Consider the following 17916-nt stretch of genomic DNA (forward strand, 5'->3'; position numbering starts at 1 on the left):
CGGGTATGGGATGCAAAATGGATTTTATTCAGTTCTGTTTTGAAATATAAAGACGAGGCAAGCTCCTTAAGTTATCCTTTTACTATTCATTCAGCTGAGCTGTTGCACAGTGGAGCAACATCAGCTTCTCATTCAAAAATGACTTATGTTCTATGAAGGCGAGAATGAAAAGCAGAAAAGCAGAGCGCATAACGCAGGGGTGTCAAACTCCAGTCCTCAAGGACCGCTGTCCTGCAGTTTTTAGATGTGCCACAGGTACAAAACACTGGAATGAAATGGCTTAATTACCTCCTCCTTGTTCTCCAGAGCCTTGCTAATGACCTATTATTCTATTCAGGTGGTGCAGCAGAGGCACATCTAAACGTTGCAGGACACTGGCCCTCGAGGACTGGATGTTGACACCCCTGGCATAGCGTATCACATACACCGTGTTCCAAGTTATTATGCAAATTGGATTTAAGTGTCATAAAGATTACATTTTTGTTGTGTTATTAAATTTATAGATGGTATTGTGTCACAGGGCTCTTTGAATCACTATAATTAATTTAAGAGAGCTGTGTTGACGAGTTTGTCTGATGAGCTCAATTAAAGGAAATCTACTTAAGAAAGATGTTCCACATTATTAAGCAGGCCACAGGTTTCAAGCAAGATGAGAAAGAAAAAGATCTCTGCTGATGAAAATCATCAGATAGTGTAGTGCTGTATGACCAGGTATGAAAACAATAGATATTTAACAAAAACTGAATCGTTATCGTACTGTGAAGAGAAAAAGATGGCTGATTCAGAGCAAAGATGGGTTTGCACAGATAAAGGCATAATGAGGAAGGTTTCTGTTAGACAAATTCATGGGAGTAAGAGAGCAGCTGTTAAAAAGCCCTTACAAAGCAGCAAATAGTTATTTGAAGCTGCTGGTGCCTCTGGAGCCTCAAGGTGGAGGATCCTCCAGAGATTTGCGGTGCATGAACCTACTATTGGGCCCCCATAACCAGCTCATAAGCAGAAACGGTTGCAGTGGGCCCAGCCGGACATAAAGATTCATTTTCAAACAGACTTGTTCACTGATGACTGCTGTGCAACCCTGGAGGTCCAGATGGACGCAGTAGTGGATTGGTGGTGGATGGGCACCATGTCCCAACACGGTTGTGACCTCAGCAAGGAGGTGGTGGAGTCATGCTGTGGGCCCAAATCATGGGGAGAGAATCATTGATTGGCCCCTTCAGAGTCCCTGAAAGTGTGAAAATGACCTCAGCAAAGTATATGGACATTCGGTCTGATCACTTTCTTTCAAGGTCCAAAAAGAAGAGCTGCAAGATGCTGCAAGGAATACCACTGTGTCATTGGCTACCATGGGCATAAAGGAGAGAAACTCATGGTGTGGTCACCTTCCTCCTCTGACCTCAACTATTAAGAACCTTTGGAGTTTCCTCAAGCAGAAGATCTGAGGGTTTATGCAGTTCATATCAAACAGCAGCTCTGGGAAGATATTCTGACATCCTGCAAAGACATTCAAGCAGAAACTTTCCACAAACTCACAAGTTCAATGGATGCAAGAATTGAGAGGGTGATATCAAAGGGATCCTATGTTAACATGTAACTCAGTCCGTTAAGATGTTTGTGATTGAAACAGCTTTTGATTTTAGTACATGTGACTAAAATCAAAGCTAATACTGCACATTCAAAGAATGACCGTTTGCAGTTCATTATCCACAAAATGTTTAGAAAATCTGCTGTGCAAAATAATTTGGAACAGTGCATTTTGAGCTTTTTATTTTAAAAAAATACTGTTCTATTGGGGAGCTTTGTTCAGTAAAATTTGATTTATATTGTGATGGTTCATGACTTGAAAATTATACTGTCTAAAATATCACTTGCATAATAATTTGGGACACAGTGTAAAGTGTAACATTTTCAAATAGACTTGTTCACTGATGAACAAGTGAACAAGTTGTTCACTTGTTCAGTTGTAGTTCTGAACATCAATATTGGGCCTTATATGCCAATTATTATAGGTATATAATACTAGGCATAGAATGCCTAAATTTATAATAGCCATTATATGTCTATAATAGGCATATAAATTTACATTATATGCCTATAATAGGCATTACATGTCATTATTAATTCTGAGGGCTGTCGTGAGTTAATGCTGTTCTTGGAGCAACCACAAAAAGTTTTCCTGTATGAACACCTCTCTGTTCATGGGCAATGAATTCTTTCAGATTTTTTTTTTCTTCTTTTATTTTTCTATTTGACAACCAAAGAGGTTCTGGAAAAAATATGGTTCTTCAGTAACATATTTTATCTACAAATTAAAAAAAAGAAAAGAGGAAAAAAAGTTTAAACATTCAAGTTTACAAAACTAAGTAGTCTTCTGGCTTTCAGTATTTAATACTAAAAAAAAACAAAACTGACAAAACTAAAGCAGCACTCAGTTCAGCCTCGGATGTAACATTACTTGTTACATTCAATGAATTTGCAGAAATTCATTGGAATTTAATGCATGTTTTTTTTTTGCTACTGATAAGATCTTCAAAATTGTGTGTGTGTGTGTGTATATACATATGTATTATAGCGCTTGTGTGTATACTGTATATGTGTGTTCTTTTATTCACCAAATGATATTCAACATGTGTTTTGCTTAGTCAGTAAAGTTTTGTTGTTGAGGTCATTGGATTTTCAGCAGTGCTAGAGCACAGCAGCCACACGTCATGGGAAATTGGTTGCTGATGGAAGCTGATCTCAGCTTATTATAGTGAGGAATAGAAAATAAGGGTGAACCAACAATACTGTTTTGACTTGCAGGCACAGTACTTGTCAGCAAAACTCCAGAAATCGGTTCTCTGAAAAGGAAACAAGGGGTAAAAACGCAGGCCTTTAAAATGTTGTCGTCCCATTGGCTTAATGTGGCAGCATGAGCTTAGTAGCTTGATGTTTTAGCACTAAAGATGACTAAAGGATGGAATCATACATTGAGACTCAAACTTTATTTTTCAGCAGCGAATTGCTAGTTGCCATATAAAGAGATAAAGTAATGAAGTAACCTTGAGAGGGCAAATTGGAGGGCTTTGTCCTGAAAATATTGACAAGTTACAAAAAAATGAAGGCTATTTCAGGGTTTCCCCCAGTAAATTATAAACATGGTGACCCACTAGGCTAAAACATTGCTTGTTTTTGTTTTTAGAAAATTAATTATAAAATAAATTAAGCAGCCCACTTTTTTTTCTTTAATAAGCCACCAACGGGTTCGAGGGTTGCCACCACGACAGGCACCGACAACCTTACGACCACAGCTCCGATAAGCCGCCTCGACAATGGAGGCACAAAACATGGTCCACTCAGATTCAATGTCCCCCGTCTCCTCCAGGACGTGTTCGAAGCTCTGCCAGAGATGAAAAGCTACGTCTCACAGGGGACTCCTCCAGACGTTCCCAGCAGACCCTCACAACACGTTTGGGCCTGCCAGTTCTGACCGGCATCCTCCCCCACCACTGGAGCCAACTCACCACCAGGTAGTGGTCAGTGGACAACTCCGCACCTCTCTTCACCCGAGTGTCCAAGACATACGGCCGCAGGTCCGATGAAACGATGACAAAATCGATCATCGAACTGCGGCCTAGGGCACATATGGACACCCTTATGTCTGAACATGGTGTTCGTTATGGACAATCCGTGACGAGCACAGAAGTCCAGCAACAGAACACCACTCGAGTTCAGATCGGAGGGAGTGTTCCTCCCAACCACGCCCCTATCATATCATATCATCAATATACGAGAGTTTAGAGCGATGTGCGCTCCCGCGACAGGGCATCCAATTTTCTGCATGCTGGTTTGGAGTTAGGTTTTGACTGGTTCATTGGCTGCGGGAGTGAGACAAAGTCCAAATCTCTGGATCAGAGAAGGACTAGACTTTCTCAATGTCTGTCATTTCAATATGCTGCATCAATAAATTCCCATCATAATTTATTCTAACCCTACACTGGGATTATAATCGCCTCTTCAGCTAAAGATTTTAATGATAAATGTAAATAACATTTCTCCAATTCAACCGATCAGAAGTCGGAAAGGCTGTGAACGAAAGGATTTCTGCATCTTGCGTCACTCCAGCCGAGAAATTCCGCCTGCTCAGCGGTAGTTCAGCTGGCCGCAAGTCCAGCTCAGACACAACATTCAAATGAAATGTAAAGATGAGTATCCCTCTGCTTCCTCGCACATGAGCGCATACAGAAAAATCAGGTCGGGAGACCCAAGAAGAAAACCGTTCTGCATTTGCTGGGGAGATCGCCGGTAGCTTTAACAAGAATTCGATGTAGCCTACGTGACAATCCCTCTCAATGCAAAACGACCAGGGCTATAGGACCAGTACCACCGGGACGAACGGAGCCGGGCTGTTCTCGGCAAACGACACACTGATCTGTTAGATACCTGACCCTGAAGAAGGGGCTTATGTTGGGCAGCCCCAAGTGAAAATAACGCTTGGATCCCCAGGAAGTACGTTCTCAGAAGGTGCTCTTATCACGTAACCTTTCTGTTGGAAAACTTTTATACCTGAGTAAGGCTGAGTTGAGCACCACTGAGGACTTTTGGTCAATGTAGTTTTTATTTCCAATTTGGTTTTCTGTTTAGTTTTTATTCTAGTGCATTTTTGTTAATGGAGAGTGAGAGTCCATTTTATTTTTGTTTTTGGTTGTTTCATTTACCAGTTACAGTGTTAAGAGTTCTTTTGAAAATAAAGTGCATCTAATTTTAGCAGGATATTGCTTGCATTATTATGTCATTATTATTAAATCAGTTTAAAATGGTCTTCAAACAATATAATTGTTTATCGCAATAATTTTTGAGACAATTAATCTCTCAGCAAAATTTATTGTGACAGATCTATGTCTGACTGACTGAGCTGTACCAGCACACTGTGCTTGGGCACTGAGTCCTTATGCATTACTTTCTTATGCATTACGCACTTACCAGGCAGAAGAAAAAGTATTTCCCGCCAACCCAGTTTCATTTTGGCAAGATTTCAATTAAGAATATGCGATATAAACAGTATACAGTAGAAACAATAGAAACAACATAAAGATCTAAGGCTTCTGGAAGACACAAATGCAAATATAATCCAGTTATGACTCACATAATCCTTTTGACAGTTTTGTGTCGAAATGTGTGTTTGCCTGGATTTGAAGGGCGAAGGTAAAAAAGAGAAGTGTGTTATAAAGATCAGGGGTAAGAGAGCACGCAGGAAAGAGCGGGTAAGGGGCATAGATATTGGTAATTTTACACATATGATGTTAATAAGGAATCAAAATAAGAAAATAAGTTAGGAAAAGTATTGTAGCTGTGGGTTTGAGTCTGGGCAAAGGTGTAACAGGAGCAGTGTTCAGGGTGTGTTCAGAGTGTGCACTGGAGAGGAAAGAAGGAGAGAATGGAAGGGGAAAGGTAAGACGTAGGATCATTTGTGGGGGATAACAAGCACTGCCCTCATTTCTGTTAGCTATGTGTGCTTTGTTTTGGAAAGTTACATATTAGCATGTGCTGAGCTAGCCCAATGAAACACACAGGCATTTGTGGGCATGAGAAAAAGTGTGGGAAAGCTTATGCCTCTTTGGTTTGTTGCAAAGGTTGCTGTTTTAGTGTTTATGTCATCACAATGCCAGGCTGGTGGACTGTGCCACCATAGGTTACGGTCAGATGAAATGAAAGCCTGTGTGCTGCGAAACCTGGGAGTAGTGATGAACTCTGACCTCAACCTTCAGAGGCACATAAAGATGCTTACAAAGTGAACCTTCTATCACCTTTAGAACATCTCCAGGATTAGAGGACTAATGTCTCAGCCAGATCTAGAGAAAGTCATCCATGCGTTTATCTTTAGTCGCATTAATTATTGCAGCAGCAACTTCACAGGTCTGCCTAAAAAAATCAATCCATTCTCAGTAAAACCAGAAAGATAGAGCACATCACATCACACCAGTTCTAAAGTCCCTCCACTGGCTTCCTGTAGCTCAAAGAATAGACTTTAAAATACTGTTGTCTGTTTATAAATCACTGAACGGCTCAGCATCACAATACATTAAAGATCTGCTGTTGTTGTATCAACCTTGCAGACCCCTCAGGTTCTGGTTCTGGTTGCTCTATATACCCAGAACCAGAACTAAACAAGAAGCAGCGTTCAGTTTTTGTTATGATGTAAAGCACTTTGAAATGTGGTATACAAATAAAATTTGATTGATAGATTGATTAGACATCAGGCCCAATACTAAACACACACACAGCCAGCTGTTAGTGCTTGCAGGGAAAGAGTCACTCTGGGTGCAGAACTTACCACTGATCACTCGAGATAATCTAGAACTTACATTCTGTTTGTTATAGTTCTGATAATACTTTATTCAAATCTCAGAATATTACTGCCTCCCTGAAAAGGGAAATAGTTTTGTTTTACTGCTACATACAGTTTTATCAATTTCGGAAAAGTTTACTATGGCTGAAATGGGTTTTCTCCATAGGCTGTCTGGGCTCTCCCTTAGCAATAGGATGAGAAGCTCGGTTCAGAGTAGAGCCGCTGCTGCTCCACATCGAGAGGAGCCAGTTGAGGCTCAGGCATCTTAGGGTCAGGATGCCTCTTGTGAGGCATTATGGGCACGTCCCACCAGGAGGAGGCGCTGGGGAAGACCCAGGACACGCTGGAGGAACGATGTTTTTCGGCTGGTCTGTGAATGCATTGGGATTTTCCCAGAGGAACTGGAACAAGTGGCTGGAAAGAAAGACGTTTGCGCCTCCCTTCTTAGCCTGCTGATCTCATGACCTGAACCTGGATATATGGAAGAAGTTTGACATTTAATATAATGAGCAGACTTTTAGTTTATTGATGTCTTTTATGGGATTCACCTGCTGATTCAGATTTTCTAGAAGCCTATTCACCCAGACTTAGTTTTTATGTGATCGACGTGGAACGACCATTTGGCTGCACTGGAGGTAGTTGTCCAACATAATGGAGTCAGTTGATATGTGGTGTGTTGCTCCTGCCGTGTGGCTGGACACATGAACCGATCGAACCTGTTGGACTTTTACCGGCTCCTGTGTGGTGATAGAGGTCTGGAAAATCGGGCGTGTGAACCAGACGTAAGACTCAAGCTCTACTCCTCGACGCTCGCTGATTCTGGTTGCTATTGTAACGTTTACACATCCCTTCAAAACACGGATACGCAACAAAAACGAACATTTTACTTCCGTGAAAATGTTAACTCACGATAAGACTAATGGAAACTTTGAGCCTGTTTTTCTGCAACGAGACTGCCCATCTGGGAGTGATGACACCTGAAGTGCGTCGCTTATGCGCAGGATATTCATGGTCTCTACGTGGTAAAGGAATTTGAAAGCTTCCTTGCCTCATTAACGAGCGGGCGCCGCATATTATGCCACTTGGAATGTGGGAGTCACCTACCGGTCCGGGATAAATTCATTCTCCTGTCTCTTCTCTGGGCCTTTTCCCCTTTGCAAAGAAACTTTCCAAAGAATCTGATCTGTTTCTTACTCATTTTGCTGCTTGTGGCTCAATGTTGGTGAGCAAAAAGTAATGGATTTTTAAAATAAAAGATCCCCCAGCATAAAAAAAAAATACATAAAACGGAAATATTTAATTATTTCTTGCATGACCCGGTACCAATTGGTCCACAGACCAGTACTGGTCCGTGGCCCAAGGGTTGGGGACGATTAATTTAAGGTATTTTTTCTGTGGGCTCAGGCTATTTCCAAGGGTTAATGAATTTATCCTGTTGCCCAACCTTACTTTCCAGTCAATAAACAGAGTCAGTCTCGCAAGAAATTGCCGTTTGTTGTGTTTCTACAATATTTCACCTCTACATAGCAAATCTTGCATACTGTTCAGCTCTTATCTAGTCCATTTCAGCGTTCTTGTTTTTAAAATCCAAAATAATTCCGGACATCTGCTCAGCTTTGCTAGTGGTGACTGACGAGATCAAATTAATGAATTGATTTTGTTATTTAAAAAAACAAACAACAACCCTAGAACAGACAGACATTCAACTTTGGAACTCAAAAGTTGGATCTTATTTTTCAGACATTAAATTTGTCATAAGGAACTAAGTAGTTTGAAATGGCAACAACACTCTTCAGAGTAGAGGTTCTTACTATGAAAAAACAGCTCATGTCTTTTTAAGTTTCAGTCAAATATTTGAACTTAAAATCATAGAAACCACAGAAGGCCTAAGACTTTGGTTAGCAAAGATGTATGAGTTTATCCTTGTGAGATTTGAATCTCAGTTACAGAAGGTGCTAGATTTAAAAATGTTCTTTAATCATGTCCCCACACACATATTGTTATTTATTCAATAACCTCATAGAATGTGGTCAACGCCCAGCAATCCACTTTGACTTTTTTCCAAATGTTGATGATAATTCTACAGCTGTCCAGTTGGGCTCTAGTATTCGCTTGTGTCTCAGCACACTTCAGCACCACACATCTTATATTTGTTAATACGATGGTTTACTCATGTTAATTGACACAATGCACCGCCACTCTCCTGATGTGTGATACAGGAGTCTGGAGTGTGAGAGATTTAACAGTTCAACACTTCGAATAGTACAGGGGTCGGCAACCCGTCGGCAACTAATGGCTCTTTGGAGCTTCATCAAAAATGTTTGAAAATGGGAAAAGATGGGGCTGGGAAATATATTTTTTGTTTTATTATGGTTTCTGTAGGAGGACAAACACGACACAATCATTCTTAGCGTTTTCCAGTGCTATAAAAATGTGTAGAAGAAACATTCAATTCTACAATTCTTGGACCGAATCATCTGCATTCGTTGCCAGTGTGGAAGAATTGCCTGAATGTTCGCTCTGCAGCAACAAGTTGTCAAATAACTAAAAGAGGACCGTACTTTCCGGAGCGCACCTCAATGAAAGCCGAAACTTGGAAAAAAATAAAAAACTGAAAACATACATAAATAAGCGATATAGTAATTTTCATCAGTATACATTTAGAATGACACTTAGCGATATTGTTTTGTGTCGTTGCTCAGGTCGGGTTGCTCATGGCTGCTTTGTGTTACTGTTGCACTGACTTGCTTGGCATTTGCACAGAAATTGAACTTAAACTCTTAATTTTATATACTTTACGTTTTCAAAAGGCTGCCGTTTTATTACACTCCGTTTGTTGTTTTTGTGATCACACACTTAACGGTGATTATTTACGAAGAGCGATCGTCGTTAAGCAAACTGCATTTCGGGGCAGATTTTCCGTGTTCCACAAAGGGAAAAAATTACACTTTCCCTGTCGCTCTTCATAATAAAAATGATATCAAAAATCTGATTCTTTATTACGTTTCTTTAATTTTGTAAATGCGTTCATATTGTAACAGAAGGTAAACTTAAAGCACCATCGTACAACTGAAGAGTCACGTGATGCGTCATTCCTGCAGGGAAAATAAACATTTAATCATGAATACTAATTATGTATACACTTAGTCATTTTGATATACGCTAATATAAACACCTAGAGCCTGTTTTGCCTTCTATAAAAGCCTTATATACGGCTTTTACTTTTTTGCGGCTCCAAACAGATTTGTTTTTCGTTTTTTGGGTCCAATATGGCTCTTTCAACATGTTGGGTTGCCGACCTCTGGAATAGGACATCAGAACATCACCCTCAAATATTAAGTTAGATTCGTGTCAATTAGTTTGAATGCATACTAATGTTTTCTGACATTTGTATTGATGTTTGCAAAAATAAATCAGATTATGGAGTTACAGAATACCTTGTTTTATAATGGAAATATCAGTTATGCATATATCTGCTCTATAATCTTGGGAGTTTCAAATAATTTGTACATTTAAAGAATGGCAAAATCAATGTATCACAGAGAGTTTTTCTAAAAATATGTTCATGAGGTTATTGACCTAAACAGGTCTGGGCAGTGTGCAGGCTTGCAGTGCACACACACACATTAAACTCTCCTTCAGATTGCTCTATTCTGTTCTTATTGTTGGGGTTGCATGACACTAGAAAGTCTTACTGTGACTATTAAATATTCTGATGATCATATCATTTGTCATATATTCCGGTCCTTTTGTTCATCTGCTGCTGTAAGACTGTATGGCTGGCTGAATATTACATTAGTTTGAAAAATCCGATTTCAAACTAGAGTTAACTGAGTCCTCCTTGGAGATCGGGACTCCAACCAGTCCTTTATGATGTGAAAATTGAACACACTGGCTTTGCGATTGTAGTACAATGTTCAGCCCTAGTTTGAAATGTCCTCTTTGTCTGCCTCACCTCCATCTTTTCCTTCAGGAATACACCAGGAACAGCTTTATGTTGATCCTGATCCTTAGTGGATTGAAATGAATCCTAAACTTACCACTTCCATCTGGAAGTGACTTTTTCAACCTCATGTACCCATGTCCGCATTAATGAAGAAAAGTACTTCCTCCTTCCTTGATGTATTTCCCTGAAGTCTTCTGCTATTTCCCACTTCTAGAGAGGGAGTGAGCATGACTTGAGACGTGCTGTGTGGGCTATATGATGGCCTTGCTTGCTTCACTGCTGGGGACAGAGGCATGTTTGTCCTGCTTGGCTACTTCGCTGGGTGACCTACTGGTGAACAGTGACTTCGTTGTAGTCTTCAGCCTGTCTGACTTTCTGAAACACTGACTGACCACTCTACTATCTGCCCATCAACCAAGAGAGGTCAAAAGACAGTGGCTGTCCTGTTGTCCTCTCCGTCCTTACTGCGACTCACTGACTGCTCTCTTTACATGATATGTAATTTGATGTGTAATTCACAACAAATTACACATTGATTAATTATCAGTATCAACTGTGGCTCCATCTACTGTATGTGGGATCAGTGTAAGCAAGAATGATCAGAAGAATCAGAAGAACTGAAATGCATGAATAGGATTCTGACACACTGATCAAAAATGTTGCAATTTCTAAGTTTTTTTTTTTTAATTACTATTATTCACAAGACAATACAGAAATGTGTACACACACACACACACACACACACACACACACACATATATATATATATATATAAAAAAAAATTCCCTTCTCACCCACCGCGGGTGGTTCTTATCCTCTGAGCTCGGGTCCTCTACCAGAGGCCTGGGAGCTTGAGGGTTCTGCGCAGTATCTTGGCTGTGCCAAGGACTGCACATTTCTGGACTGAGATGTCTGATGTTGTTCCTGGGATCTGTTGTAGCCACTGCTCCAGTTTGGGGGTTACTGCCCCGAGGGCCCCGATGACCACAGGCACCACTGTGGTCTTCACCTTCCAGGCCCTCTCCAGTTCTTCCCTGAGGCCCTGGTATTTCTCCAGTTTCTCGTGCTCCTTTTTCCTGATGTTGCAATCACTTGGTATTGCTACATCTACCACAACGGCTTTCCTCTGATTTTTATCCACTACGACAATGTGGTTGGTTCGCCATTACCATTTTGTCTGTCTGGATCTGGAAGTCCCACAGGATCTTAGCTCTGGTGTTCTCTACCACCTTTGGGGGTGTTTCCCACTTTGATCTCGGGGTTTCCAGTCCATATTCTGCACAGATGTTTCTGTACACAATGCCTGCCACTTGGTTATGTCGCTCCATGTACGCTTTCCCTGCCAGTATCTTGCACCCTGCTGTGATGTGCTGGACTGTCTCAGGGCCTCCTTGCACGACCTACACCTTGGGTCTTGTCTGGTGTGGTAGATCTGGGCCTCTATTGCTCTGGTGTTTAGGGCCTGTTCCTGGGCGGCCAGGATGAGGGCCTCTGTGCTATCCTTGAGTCCAGCTTTTTCCAGCCATTGGTAGGATTTACTGATATCAGCCACTTGGGTTATTTGCTGGTGGTACATCCCATGTAGGGGCTTGTCCTCCCATGATGGTATCTCTGGCACCTCAACCTCCGTTCCCTGTTGTCTGAGACATTCACTGAGCACATTGTCTGTTGAGGCTTTGTCCCTGATGTATTTATGGATCTTAGTTGTTTCGTCCTGGACAGTGGTTCTCACACTCACTAGTCCTCTGCCTCCGTCCTTGCGGCTCGTGTACAGTCTCAGGGTGCTGGATTTGGGATGGAACCCTCCATGCATGGTTAGTAGCTTTCTAGTCTTAATATCTGTGGCTTTTATCTCCTCCTTTGGCCAGCTGATTATTCCAGCAGGGTATCTGATTACTGGCAGGGCATAGCTGTTTATCGCACTGATTTTGTTCTTGCCATTGAGCTGGCTTCTCAGGACTTGCCTTATTCGTTGGAGGTATTTAGCTGTGGCTCCTTTCCTTGTGGCCTCATCGAGGTTGCCATTTGCTTGTGGTATACCTAGGTACTTGTAACTGTCCTCTATGTCTGCTATTGTTCCTTGTGGGAGTGAGACTCCTTCTGTGCGGATCACCTTCCCCCTCTTTGTGATCAGCCGACCACACTTCTCTAGTCCTAATGACATCCCAATGTCAGTGCTGTAGATCCTGGTGGTGTGGATCAGTGAGTCGATGTCTCGCTCACTCTTGGCATACAGCTTGATGTCATCCATGTAGAGGAGGTGACTGATGTTGGCCCCATTTTTGAGTCGGTATCCGTAGCCAGTCTTGTTGATAATTTGGCTGAGGGGGTTCAGGCCTATGCAGAACAGTAGCGGGGACAGAGCATCTCCTTGGTATATGCCACATTTGATGGACACTTGTGCAAGTGGTTTGCAGTTGGCTTCAAGGGTGGTTTTCCACAGCCTCATCGAGTTTGCAATGAAGGCTCTCAGAGTCCTGTTGATGTTATACATCTCTAGGCATTCAATGATCCAAGTATGCGGCATTGAGTCATAGGCTTTCTTGTAATCGATCCAAGCCATGCACAGGTTGGTGTGTCGGGTTTTGCAGTCTCGGGCAACTGTGCGGTCTATGAGGAGTTGGTGTTTGGCTCCTCTGGTATTTACACCGATACCCTTCTGTGCCGTGCTCATGTGTTTATCCATGTGTTTGCTTATCTTGGCCGCTATGATGCCTGACATGAGCTTCCAGGTTGTGGAGAGGCAGGTTATTGGTCGGTAGTTGGGTGGGACTGGACCCTTTGATGGATCCTTCTGGATTAGGATTGTCCCCCCTTCAGTTAACCATTCAGGGTGAGTCCCACTTTGTAGCAGCTGGTTCATTTGGGCTGCCAGTCGCTCATGGAGAGCAGTGAGTTTCTTTAGCCAGTAGGCATGGATCATGTCAGGCCCTGGTGCTGTCCAATTTTTCATGCCTGAGAGTCTTTCTTGAACATCTGTCACAGTGATGGTTACCGGGGCTTGCTCAGGGAGGTTGCTGTGGTCCTCTCGTAGAGAGATCAGCCACTGTGCATTGCTGTTGTGGGACGCCTCCCTTTCCCATATGCCTTTCCAGTATTGTTCAGTCTCCAGCCTTGGTGGGTCTGCTCTGTTGTTATTACCCTGCCATTGAGAGTACACCTTAGCTGGTTGAGTGGAGAAGAGCCTGTTAATTCTTCTGGATTCATTCTTTAGGCGGCTGGCCAAGGCTTGGAGCCTCTGTTTGGCAGTCTCGAGTGCTTCAGGTATGGGCATCTGGCTGTACTTTCTGGGTACTGGTCTTTTCATTGTACCCTTGTGGAGCTCTGACAGTTGGCTCACTTTCCTCCTTGTTACCTTGATTTTAGCCTCTAACCGTCTTTTCCATGGTGGGTATTGGGTCTCATGGTTGCTCTTATAGCCAAGTATCTCGAGGATCACTGATGCTGAGTTGTAGATCAGCTCATTGGTTTCTGTTATGGTGTTGGTAGGGATCGTTCTCAATGCTGCATTCACATTCTCAATGAGACTTTCTGATGGTACTTCACTCAGCCGTTGTAATTGGCGCCGAGGAGGCCTGGTTGTCATTCGGGTCATGATTCTCTCTCTCAGGTCGCTCATTGGGGCCGTGTATCCCTCACTGGGTGGGGACTTGTAGTTAAGTCCCCACAGATCTGACATCCGGGTTCCTCCCTTTTGCCGTAGCATTTGTGTTGTATCTCGTCAATCTCAAGTTGTGATAGCAGTTGCCGTTTGCGGATGTTGGAACACTGAGCTACTAGTTGTTTAGCGCTTAATGTTGACTGGGGATGTCGAAGTAACCATTCCTTCCCCAGTCTTTGCATGTAACCCCTCTGACTAGGGTTACTTGAGTAGTAACATTCCAACAGATCCACATTTTCATCTCTCGCCCATTTCCGTCTTGTTCCAGTAGCCCATTTGTCATCAAGGTGCTCTGGTTCCCCAACACCTGACGCAGACCTTGTTTGGCCGGGCGACGTCTGAGCCGGCATGTTATGCAACTTAGTATCTCTCATGGTATGAGGTAGGCAGTAGCTTGAAGGGTCTTGCCTAAGGACCCAGACTGGATTCGAACCCTGCCCTCTCGGGTGATATACTGATGCCTTATGTATTGAGCTATCCAGTCAGCTATATATATATATATATATATATATATATATATATATATATATATATATATATATATATATATATATATATATATATATATATATAATATACACACACACACACAGTTAGGGCCAGAAATATTTGGACAGTAACACAATTTTTGTGAGTTGGGCTCTGCATGCCACCGCATTGGATTTGAAATGAAACCGCTACAACAGAATTCAAGTGCAGATTGTAACGTTTAATTTGAAGGGTTGAACAAAAATATCTGATAGAAAATGTAGGAATTGTACACATTTGTTTACAAACACTCCACATTTTAGGAGCTCAAAAGTAATTGGACATATAAACATAACCCAAACAAAAAGTTTTTTCTCAATATTTTGTTGCCAATCCTTTGGAGGCAATCACTGCCTTAAGTCTGGAACCCATGGACATCACCAAACGCTGGGTTTCCTCCTTCTTAATGCTTTGCCAGGCCTTTAGGTCTTGCTTGTTAGTGGGTCTTTCCGTCTGAAGTCTGGATTTGAGCAAGTGAAATGCATGCTCAATTGGGTTAAGATGGTGATTGACTTGGCCATTGCAGAATATTCCACCTTTTTGCTCTCATGAACTCCTGGATAGCTTTGGCTGTATGCTTGGGGTCATTATCCATCTGTACTGTGAAGCGCCGTCCGATCAACTTTGCAGCATTTGGCTCAATCTGGGCTGACAGTATATCCCGGTACACTTCAGAATTCATCCGGCTACTCTTGTCTGCTGTCAATAAACACAAGTGACCCAGTGCCATTGAAAGCCATGCATGCCCATGCCATCACGTTGCCTCCACCATGTTTTACAGAGGATGTGGTGTGCCTTGGATCATGTGCCGTTCCCTTTCTTCTCCAAACTTTTTTCTTCCCATCATTCTGGTACAGGTTGATCTTTGTCTCATCTGTCCATAGAATACTTTTCCAGAACTGGGCTGGCTTCTTGAGGTGTTTTTGGGCAAATTTAACTCTGGCCTGTCTATTTTTGGAATTGATGAATGGTTTGCATCTACATGTGAACCCTTTGTATTGCTTTCATGGAGTCTTCTCTTTACTGTTGACTTAGAGACAGATACACCTACTTCCCTGAGAGTGTTCTGGACCTCAGTTGATGTTGTGAACTGGTTCTTCTTCACCAAAGAAAGTATGCGGCGATCATCCACCACCGTTGTCTTCAGTGGACGCCCAGGCCTTTTTGAGTTCCCAAGCTCACCAGTCAATTCCTTTTTCCTCAGAATGTACCAGACTGTTGATTTTGCTACTCCAAGCATGTCTGCTATCTCTCTGATGGATTTTTTCTTTTTTTTCAGTCTCAGGATGTTCTGCTTCACCTCAATTGAGAGCTCCTTTGACCGCATGTTGTCTGGTCACAGCAACAGCTTCCAAATGCAAAACCACACACCTGGAAACAACCCCAGACCTTTTAACTACTTACTTGATTACAGGTTAACGAGGGAAAGGCCTTTTGAGTTAATTGCAGCCTTTTGAGTCCATTGTCCAATTACTTTTGGTCTCTTGAAAAGAGGAGGCTCTGCATTACAGAGCTATGATTCCTAAACCCTTTCTCCGATTTGGATGTGGAAACTCTCATATTGCAGCTGGGAGTGTGCACTTTCAGCCCATATTATATATAAATTGTATTTCTGAACATATTTTTGTCAACAGCTAAAATAACAAAACCTGTGTCACTGTCCAAATATGCTGGCCCTAACTGTATATATGTATATAAAGAAGGACATTAATATCTACAGGAAGCCAGTTTTATTAAAAGTAATTTATCATATAAAATACTTTTTGAATATGTTAAAATGGCTTTTCATAGTCTAAAACTTAGGGAAGAGAATAGTTTATGGTGCATTATTGGTTTCTTTTTTCCTGTTTTGTCTGCAGGCATTTAAGGAGATGCTGTATGCTGCCCAGGACCAAGCTCCATCCATTGAAGGTATTCCAGATAAACACCATCCAACTAATCATAGCCCTTACCCTACATATAGCTATTGTATGAATAATTGTAACCTCAAAAGCCTTAATTCACACCTTAGTCTCCAACCTGCAGATGTGATTTTGGGTCTAATTAGAACCAGTTCTATCCCATACGGATTTTATAGAAGTACTTGAACATTTGCGCAAAACATTGAACATCTTATTTGGCACATCAATGGTGGTGTTTCATTAAATACAATACAGGACACTGTTAAATACAAATATTTCCATTAACAATCACTGCAGTATTTTCCTCGGCTGTGCTCCATAATTAAGCCGGAGCATCACTGTTGGTCAGTATGGAAACACAGCACTGCGTTCTGTTGTGTCATTTAACAGTCTTGTGCCTTGTTTTTTTTTTTTTTTTTTTTTTTTTTTTTTGCGTTTGTTGTTGTTTTTTTTTTTTATGAATGTGTTACCTCAACTTGTGTTATTCCTTAATGATGTATTTCATGTAAAGTTACACCACCAGGAGCCATAGAATCATCTAAATGAAGCATTTCATGGACTAAGGCTCTTTTTTGGGTTAAATACAGGCCTCTTTGTACTAAATAATACTTCTTATCATGGCATGTCTATGTCACCTTTAACTGGTATCTTCATATGGCTAAGCAGGCTTTTTGTTGTGAAATGATCTCATCTTTGTTAGACATGACCACACACCATGGTGGTCATCATGTCTGCAGGCATTACTGAAACGATTACTTCCTTCTTATTTTCAGGCTCCCTATAAATTACATTCATTCGATATCATGTTTAATCTTTAATTTAAACATGATTTGGGCATATTTATGATATGCCCAAATAAAAAGAGAAAAGAGAGTACAGCAGTGGTGTGAGGCTTAATGATAAGAACAGAAGAAATCAGTGGATCCAGATTCCAGTAAAGGCAGTTTCTATATTTAACTAAATATATAAGTTGAAGGAAGCACCATGAAACTTTCATAGTGTTACAATCTAGCTGAGGTTTATCTAAAAATTTGTAGTTTAACTTGGTTTCATCCTCATTTAATGAGGAAGAAACTTGTGAAATGTCTGATGATGTCCGTTTTTTTCAGCTTTTCACAAACTGGGTTGAATGCTTGTAGATATTTTGTTTCTGAAGAATTTCTTCTGGATTAAGGGAAATTAAAAGTTTGACATTTAAGACAAAAATGTCATTTTCTTGATGAATTATTACATTCATATATAGTCACAAGTTGTGACTATATATTTTAGAACTGGGTGATATGCAATTGTTAATGTAAGATGTGCATAGTTTTTTTTCATTTCACATTTTCTGCAAAAGCAGCCATGCTTTTGTTTTCACCATGTCGACATCTTTCCCCTTGAGAGCAGAGAATCATCTGTAGAAGGCTGGGGCTGCACCCTGTACCTCGAGAGCCAGAAGTAGCTATTTGGACCTTCCATGATGGTTCTTAGTAGGGATGCAATATTTATCGGCCAGCCGATTTATTGGTGCCGATTTCCTTAATTTTTGGGAGATAGGTGGTCAGGCAAT

General features: G+C 41.4%; 1 protein-coding gene across 1 annotated transcript in view; it reads left to right on the forward strand.

Annotated features, from left to right (window-relative positions):
- The window catches only part of LOC129355752 (xenotropic and polytropic retrovirus receptor 1 homolog), a 51242-nt gene that overhangs the window by 9649 nt on the left and 23677 nt on the right, over window positions 1–17916 (forward strand). The window contains exon 2 of the mRNA XM_055025367.1: window positions 16323–16374. Within this exon, the coding sequence (XP_054881342.1) occupies window positions 16323–16374 (52 nt within the window). The remainder of the gene's footprint in view (window positions 1–16322; window positions 16375–17916) is intronic.

Source organism: Poeciliopsis prolifica, unplaced genomic scaffold, assembly GCF_027474105.1.
Source record: "Poeciliopsis prolifica strain line A6 unplaced genomic scaffold, Auburn_PproV2 SCAFFOLD144, whole genome shotgun sequence".
NCBI lineage: Eukaryota > Metazoa > Chordata > Actinopteri > Cyprinodontiformes > Poeciliidae > Poeciliopsis > Poeciliopsis prolifica.